This window comes from Antrostomus carolinensis, unplaced genomic scaffold (assembly GCF_000700745.2).
Source record: "Antrostomus carolinensis isolate BGI_N321 unplaced genomic scaffold, ASM70074v2 scaffold28076, whole genome shotgun sequence".
Lineage (NCBI taxonomy): Eukaryota > Metazoa > Chordata > Aves > Caprimulgiformes > Caprimulgidae > Antrostomus > Antrostomus carolinensis.
In genome coordinates this window covers 1-9,119 of record NW_010322939.1, presented here as the reverse complement: position 1 = coordinate 9,119, position 9,119 = coordinate 1, and the positions used below count along the sequence as shown (strand labels likewise).

The 9,119-nt window shown below is 39.8% G+C and overlaps 1 protein-coding gene across 1 annotated transcript; it reads left to right on the top strand.

The window, feature by feature from the left end:
• Positions 1 to 599: 599 nt before the first annotated feature.
• On the top strand, positions 600 to 2,382 carry LOC104518510 (aftiphilin-like; the record flags this gene model as incomplete). Its single annotated transcript, XM_029085568.1, is given in 2 exon segments — positions 600 to 2,135; positions 2,137 to 2,382. Coding segments are annotated over 2 exon segments (1,770 nt in total), but the record flags the coding sequence as incomplete, so codon positions are not given.
• Between the last annotated feature and the right edge of the window lie 6,737 nt (positions 2,383 to 9,119).

Below are 9,119 nucleotides of genomic sequence, written 5' to 3'. Positions count from 1 at the left end.
CTGGGGTTGTTCCTGCCCAGGTGCAACACCCGACACTTGCCCTTGAGTCTTTGGATCTACTGTCCGAAGGTACCTTAAGTGTGTGACTGTTGAGGTATAGTCCATCAAATGGCTTAATTTCAGTGAAAATACTGCCTGAAGGTGCCTTAAATACATGACTGTTGAGGCACAGTCTATCAAATGGCCTAATTTCTGTCACACAGTCAGCTGAGTGCGCTGATGAGTGTCGGGAAAGATGGACTGGTGGGTTAAAACTCAGATGAGTTGTGTTGGCGTGTCGCGCAGCAGCTGGAGACAAACGTGATTCGTGTCCTGGCGTTTCAGCGCTGTCTGCTGAGAATATGATCATACAGCAGTTTACAACAGAGTTGAACTGTCCCCAGTAGATTCTTTGTGGCTTCTCAAATCATAGAATTGGTTAGAAAATGAGTTTGGTTAGAAAATGTTCATATCTAATATGGTCATTGACCTATATGCTTATTTTGAAAATAAAATGTGAAATGGTAAAAATAAAAAATACGAGATGGCAAAAGTTAGCCAAATTCTAATATTCTTCTTTTTTTTTTCCCCCCTATTATAGAAATGCATTAACTTTGAAGTGGAGCTAAACAATGGAACCAGATATTATTCGAATGTACTCCTCATCTCCTCCACCACTAGACAATGGAGCTGATGATGATGATGAAGATGAATTTGGAGAATTTGGAGGATTTTCTGGTGTAAGCGCTGCTGGTGTAGCTTTTGCTGATTTCGATACGCCAGACTACAGTCATCCAAAGGAGGAGTTTATACCTACAAATCATTTCATCCCACTTCATGATTATTCTGACAATGTAGCTAGCATTGCAACTTTCACATCGGTTAAAAATGTTAAAGATGGTGTTGCAGAGCTTCCTACTCTTACTAAGGAACTTTCTGATATGTCAGCTACTAGTGCCAGCAAAGAAAAATCTAAGTTTAGAACTTCAGGTACTGCTTTAGATGATGTAAATAAAAGAGGGGAACAAAGAGACAACACTGGGAAATTGGAGGGTTTTTCTTCTTGTGTCGTTAGGACTGGGATAGCAGTTGAGAGCCAGGATGAGCAAAGAGATGCTTGTAATGGTGAGAAGCTTCCGTGTCTAGAGATTCTAACAAACGGATTTGCAGCGTCGGACCCTGTAAATCCTCAGGGAACAGAAGATCTAGACAACATCAGTGACTCAAAGGGACTGAAAACTGTTAGCACCCATAGTACTGAGCAAAATTTGAACTCAATGCCTAGCTCAGGTGAAGACTTTGCAGATTTTGCTACGTTCTTAAACAAAAAACCAATCCATTTAGAAGGAACAGAACCTACAATATGCAGTGTTGTTAATGAAAGAGACTCTCTGAGCATTCAGGAGAACAACAGAATAAACAGAGTAACTTGTACTGAAGAAGAGATTTGCATTTCAGAAATTAGCTGTGAACAGGGTCCCTCAGCACTGGAAGATAATGAACTTGCAATTTCTAGTACGTCTCGAACAACTGGAAGTTCAATATGCACTACTGAAAACGGAGGACACAGTGGGAGGAGAAGACAACGTAGCACAGAGAATGGCAAAGATTTTCCTAGACCTGATGACTCTTTGGGAACAGAGGACATCCAGGTTGATAAGGTCCGAAGCCTAAGCAGTGATCTGGAAGGAGAAAAACTGGGTGAATCTGAAGGTTTTAAGAATGGTGGGAGTAGTACTGAAGTTGTAGTTTGCAGTGACACACGTGATGATGACTTTGGTGATTTTGGTTCAGTCAACAGTGCATCTCCCACCTTCACTAATGCTCAAGGATCGATAACTGCTCTAGATTTAGAAGGAATGTCAGAACAACCCACACATATTAGCGAAGCCTGTGATGAATTTGGTGAATTCAGGGACACAAGTACTGTTTCTCAGCAGTCAGCAAGGTTGGATCAAGCTGAGCTAAATCAGACTGCTGACACTTTAGAATGTGATACTACCAGTAAAACTTCAGGCTTAGACTTCCAGCGTACTACTGAGGTAGAAAATGGTGATGATAGTGAATTTGGAGACTTTGATTCAGTGCCAAAACCTCAAGATGAGAGTGTTGCTTTTCAGGACTCTGACGACTTTGCGGATTTCAGTTCAGTTTTTAGGTTGTAACCAGGCTACAGACTGGAATGCTTTTGGAGATGAACAAAAAGACAGCTGTTCTTGGGCTGCCTTTGGAGATGAGCAAGCTGGTGAATCTCATCACAGAAAAGAGACGTGGCAGTCACATAGGACAGATGCATCTGCCAGGGTTGATGGTCCAGTGTTACACAAGACTGACAGTTCTGCTTTAGCATCTTTCCAAGGAACTACCAGTAAGCAATCTCAAGAGACAGCACCTTCAGTTCAGGTAAGGATGTTCTTGATTTGGGTCTGTCTTGTTCTGCTCTTGTGCATACAGCTCTTCCTGGTTTCTACTTCAAATGTTTGAATAGTCCTTGTTTGTCTTGTGATTTAACTTGGTGGGTGAGACAGGCTGGTGTGAACTAGTACTCTGTGTTTGCATCTTCTGTCTTTTGCACTGTGACTTCCTGCAGGAAAATGAGCTGAGGATGCATTCTTCTGTGCATTTTTGATGATTACAGGAGGTCCTTTATTAAACTGATCAAAGGAATAAGCCATCATAAACATTTCGGAACCTGTGATAGTTCTACCTTTGCTTCACAGTTTACTGCCTTTTAGGGGGACACTCTGATATTGCCTTTTCATAAAATAGTGGTGTGACTGGAAGCTGAGATTACTGGTTCCCAAAATTTTTCATCACCATTCTCTATCATGTTTTCAAAATCTGATTAAAATGATGACTTGATTTGTAAGTAGCTGCACTCATTTCCTTAGAGGAGAGAGCATGATAAAATATGACCTATGGAGTTCTGTCCCTGGTATTCTAGTTCCTGGGAAATGAACCATTGAAAGTTATTTAAAAATAAGTCTCTGTTATACATTAATTGTGGGAAGCTGCATGTTAATAGCAACATCAGAAACACAGGACTGATGATTTCTTAAAGCTGCTGCTATTTCTAATTAGGAGTTTTGGGGAGGGTGAAGCAGATAGGTTTCTTTTTTACCATCACCCCCTAGGTTTTCTGCCTTGGTTGCTAAGTATGTCGTAATTCCTAATTAATTCCTTCCTAAGTCTTTTCACCAATCATCTGTAAGATCTATGCCAATTCATACATAGATAATTTTTTTATTAAGTATCTCATATTACTTTTACAAAATTCAGAACAATGACTTGAGTTTAAAATGCTCTTCAATGCTTCTTTTTAATCACGTCATCCCACGTGAGCAGTTCAAAGTGTACTCTGTCTTTTTGAAACGTGTAGCAACACCAGCAATAAAGGGTGTTAGTGGTGATATGTATCTAAAGGGTTTGGATCTTCTGTGGCAGTCAAAGGAAATTAGGTAAGTCCTTTCTTCCAGGACCTTGTGTAGGCTTGATGACAGCCCTACCTCTTTTCACTTCCTTCCAGCAAGAGGTGAAATGGTTTTTCAGGAGAAGGTTGTGCCAGCCAGAGCTTTGCAAGCATCAGCAAATGGAATAGAGCTTTTGGGGCTTAGCTCTCATTTCTTGTCACGTTAAAAGGTGTGAACCTCAGCTCCTGCCACTTCCTTCTTGCTGTTTTGTGCAATGACTAACACACTGAATTTCAAAGTGGCTTCATGAGCCAAAAAAGGGCTCGCAAATGAACCTGCAGTTGGATTTTTGTGCCTATGCAAAACCTTGCTCATCATCACCTGAATGTGTGGGTTCATTTCTCAAACTGAAGGTACAAATCTATTGTTACCTATTGTGTTCGTCATTCACCCAGAAAATTGGAGAGTACCGAGGTCATTACTGCAATTAATCTAAATTGTTCCTGTTGCCACTGGAAAAACTATCCAGAACCTGACAAAGAAATGGAGCAGGGAGATGATTCTAGTAAATCATCCATTTTTCTAGTTAATGGAGCTATTAAGGGATAGTCTGAAGGCTTCAAACTCTTTTTTACATACAACTTTCTGCAATTTTACTTTGGAGTTTCAATAGAAAACACTTCTGAGTGTAGAAGTTTATAAAAGCAGAACCTTCAGAGGTTCTGTAATTTTTTTTTTAATTTTTTTTTTTTTTTTACCTCCAAGTCTGCCTCAACGAAAGATAAAAGCCAACAAGTTACAAGGGAAGTTCTGATCTGCTACGAGGTCTTACAGTGGTTTGGTTAGATTGTAAAGCAAATTTTAAGACTGCAATATTTTTTTCACTCCCTCTCTTTGTACTACAGCCAGTTGTGACTGTTTGGATATGAAGCGATGTTCTGCCTCCCCTGCCAGTGAGGAAGTACAGCCCAGAGAATGTTTTACAGAAACAAGCTGTAGAGGAAGTTGAGCTGGTTATGTTTTCTCTGTTGCAATAGTTTTCTTAGCCTGTTAGTTAGTTGTTACATTATTTTTTTTCCCCCAGTTAACTCTTAAAACAGTAGTTACACGTTTTAAAAACTTACTTTGTGTTCTCTAAATGCTTTAAGTTTTGGAAGGATCTATTGAAACCTTTTTCTATATTAAAACAAAAAGTGTTTTGTTTTAATCTTAAATTGTAATTTTGTTTTAAATCCACTGAGCAACAGTTTAGTAAGTTACATTTAGAAACACTGAGACCAGATGAGTCAGCATGAGCCAGCAGACAGTCCCAATACTTTGAGCACAGAATCTCAGTCAAATTAAACTCAGATTTTGATGAGCTTCCTTACTTTTGCTTAAGAGGATGTCACTGAGGTCAAACAGCAAAATATAGCATTTTAAAGTATTTGTTGATCCTCTATCCCATGTTTTAAAGTTGAGTTATGGAGCTGTTTGAGGCAAAAGCAGAAACACTTGCATGTGAAATAAAGGCAGAGAGAGGTAAGTGAACAGTTTTCATTACCCTGACCAAAGAAGGACAGGGAGGAGTAGATCACTTGCATCAATGTATTTGCTGGCAGGTCTAAAAAGCACTTGCTGTAGCAACTTAAAAGGGAGCAGGCTGCCTCGGGGACAAGTCTGGCATGAGTTAGACACTTGAGATAGATGTGAAAGTCGAGACCTTGGCTTAGGCTAAAGGTAGACTGGGATCACTTACAAGATACTGTGTACACTTCGTCTGTAATACTGAGGCTAGGAGACTCACTGTAATGTGGTAGTGAAATCATTTTGAATGGTGCATAAACAGAAAGACTTTAATGTGATCCTTTACTTTTCAGTTTTCTGCTTTTGCATACTCAGCCAGCAGCACTACTGTTTAAAGGTGGAAATGATGTATACAGCAGTCTTCATCCATCCAGAATGCATCATGAAAGGAAAGTTATTTACCAGTAGCTCGAGTTCCCTTGCCGATGGTCTCTGCGTGTTTTCCTTTCTATTTCCTTAGTTTGTGTATCCTGAATGTGGAGGCAGCAGCAAAAACTTTGTGCCTTCTGCACGTGGTCTTGATTGTAAGGTATCTGTCAGGCAAACTGTTTGAAAGATTGTGGATTTGGTGTAGTGCTTAATTAAAGGTTAGACTTTGGTTGAATTCAACTAATTGATCCAGTTTTTCTTACAAAATATAGAATGTAAAAGAAGAAAGTAAGGGGAAAAGGTCACGAAAATGACCTTATATAGTGACACGCAGTAGCAAAAAGATCATTATATCTTCTCCTTTGCCTTTGGTCTTGGGCTTTTGGAATCCTGCACACAATCTAAAACGTAGGATTTATAACGTGCTGACACCTTCTATTCAGTAAGGTTACGTGGAGGGGAGAAGAAAAAGGGTGTATTATGTGGTATTTGGTTAGAATTACTGGAAGAATTTGTAATCCCTCAGGAAAAAAGTTCATTTTCAAAGGCTGATGGACACAGATATGCAGACTCTTCTTTGAACCCATATTAATACTGCCATATACATTAATCATTTAATGGATTTCTTCAGCTGAAAAATATGTAATATTTGGTTTCAGTATAGCTGCAGATTTGTATTTGAAATGTGTCTTTGTGTTCAGTAAAACTGATTTAGGGTGTAGTAGTGGGTGAATTGGTTGATCCAACGAGTTTTGAGCGAACCTGCGCTGTGTCATATGCATTAATCTCCTTTATGTGGTCACATAATGCACTACTAAGTTATGTTTGTAAGGAACATGAGGCTCATAGCACAGCTTTTTCCACAAGATAGTGTTGGAACATTAGTCAGTTGAGGGAGTTACTCTGCTGTATTGTGCATCAAGAATCTATGTAGGACTTGGGCAGCAAAGCACCTACGGTAATTGTGTGGGTGGGTAATAGGGCTGTGCCTGGCTGTGTTCAAGTATAAGTATCTCTAGAGGAGGAGGAGGAGATGAATAATGGCTTGGTTGGAGGGCCAGAACTCTTACCTGATTTAGCTGAGAGTTAACAAATCCTGCAAAGGGAGGAATGAAACCTGAGCAGTCCTTCGAGTGGGTTTTAAGATCCTCGGCTTATTAGAGAGCTTGTGCTCACAGGCTCTACTTCTTCAGGCTAATCAGGCAGCGTGGGTGATGTACAGTTCCTAAGCCACGAGTATCCATCAAGACAAAGAAAACCCTGGATCACTGTCACTTAGAGAGTACTTTGTCTTGGGCAATGAATGGAGTCATCCTCTTGGAAAAAAAGTAATTATGACTGCACAGGCTTCAGCTTCTCAATTCACTAAGATAAATTAAGATGGTGTTGGCTAAATTACGTTCAGACATTTGGGTAACAACTTGCAGTGTAAATATATCTGTCTGGGAAGGTTTAGTGGGGTTTTGAGGGGGGGGTTTGGTTTTTTCTTTAAGTGCATAACACAGTTTTTAAGTATGTGCAGCTGAATTATCAGTAGAAAACAAACCATTAAAAGTAGCCCATAATTGCTGTATTTCAGAATAGGCTGGCTCATGGGGTCTTACAAAAGAAAATCATTTGGGAGGGGGTTATTTTAGCATTTCTATTTATATATCACAGAACAAAATTATTTTCCATTTTGTACACATAAGTTTCACCTACTGTACTTCCTCTCAGAGCCTGACTGAAAACTCAGTACAACACCACTAGATCATAACAACATGACCACCTGAAATGGGAAGTAAGTTTTATGTAGTTTAGATAAATAACTGTTAAACGTCACTTTGCCTGCATGGAAGGTGCAATATTTGATGCAGTCTTTAACTGAGGGAGAATAAAAGCACAAGCCTTCTATTAAGAGGGAAGGAGACAACTTCACATTTCCACAGTGGACTTCCCTGTGGTTTGTAGCTCTCATACTAAGCAGTGAAAAGATCATAGAAGTCTTGTTGTTCTTTCTCAAGCCACTACATTTTTAGATTTGCTTTGCAGCCAAGCTGAAGATCTTTATAGCTACTGTTTAAAAATATTTTTGTGGGATATTTAGAACTATCACTGCCTTCTTGTAACTCTTTAAATCATCGTAAAAAAATTTTACTCTTAATTTCTCGTTGGTGAGGGTTTGTAGCTCTTGTGGCATCCTACTTGATTGCATAACTACCTAGCATCCTTTTACTGGCTTGTAAATCTCAATTTAGGACCAGTGCTTCCATTATAAATTACCTGCAGGAATAAAAATGAAACAATTCACTTTTTTTACCTGTAAGAAATTTATGTCACCACCTTAAATAGAACCACTTTTTTTGTGGGGAGAGGGGGCAAAAAGCCACCATCCTTGGATCATGAGAAGTTAAAGAAGTGTTCTTTGGAATCTTTGCTTTTCTTCTTTACTCAGGAGTTTTTCTGCCTGCAGCTCTTCCCTCCACTGCTTCTGGAAGGTGCTCTGTTTGCTAAGCAGATCCTGCACATCAGAGAAGGAAACAAATGGTTGCTATGTGAAAGCCTAGTCTAAGCAGGCCATAAACCTTTCCAAGGAACAAACTACCCACGTTTAACTAGGAACTTAGTGATTTGTGTTATGTGCATTTCATTAGCTGTTCACATTTGTCTCTTCTTGCTTGAGCCCAAAAGATTTTGAGACGCACTGAAGTCGATCAGTGTGTTCCCCACGGTGAGCTGCATCCATTGAAAGCAGGTTCTCAGCTCCCCTATGTTAACTGCATTGTCATGTAGTTTAGTTTTTAAAGGGGGGAAAAAAACCACAACAAAACAAACAAACAAAAAAACCCCCAAAAAACTCCCCAAACAAACAAAAAAAACCCTCACAAAAAAAAAACCCACAAAAAAACCCCCACCAAACAAAAAACTTAGTGAAGGTACAGGAGCATATGGTGACTTAGCTCCACACAGCCAAAAGTATTGCTGGAAAATATGGTTTGGTTCTTAGAAAACCCAGGAAAGGGAGTTTTTCATTTAACCTCTGCTTCATTTTGTTAAAATGGCCATAATTGCCTGTGTTAGGCACTCTCCAGAGCAGTGGGGTTTTGGTTTGAAATAAATAAAATCTGTCTGATTAATCAGTTTCCTTTCTTGGCTTCTGGCCACTGAGCTTTGTTCTGCTGGTTTTTTTGAGAGCCTTCGCTCAGCTTCTGAATTCTAACTAGAAGCTGATCATGTCCATATGGACTTTACTCCTTTCCTAAATTATACATTTAGCATCTTCATATGCTCATTTCTATCTCCTTTCTTATGTTTTTCCATCGGATAAGACTTGACTATCTAGATATTCTCAATAATTTAACTCTTACACTGGTTTTATTTATGCTTGGGTCTCCCAGTTTTGTGTGCAATAGACACGAACAGCCCAGAGCTTGAGTGTTGCTTCCCTTGTAGCCTCTTTTCCTGGCAGCAGGAAAAGGAGGGCTGAAGGTGACCTCTGTTTTTGAGACTCTCCCTTCTCAAAGCACCTCTGAAAGCTGCCAAAGCAGAGATGCTACAGGTTGTGAGAGTGGGATGGGAGAAATGAGGGGTTGCATTGAGAAATGGGGCTATCCCTTCCAATAGAAACTGGGGAGAAAGGAGGGACAAAGTGCCACCTTACTCTTGAGCTTCCAGCACGAGAAGTTCCCTGGATGAGCTTTGGTGTCTGCTGCTGTGTGATTTGGACCGTGGAGAGAAGCAAGAAGTCTTTTTTTTTTTTCCCCACCTTGCACACAGAGTTACCTGTAATGAATGGCTTGAAACCAGCTCTGAAGA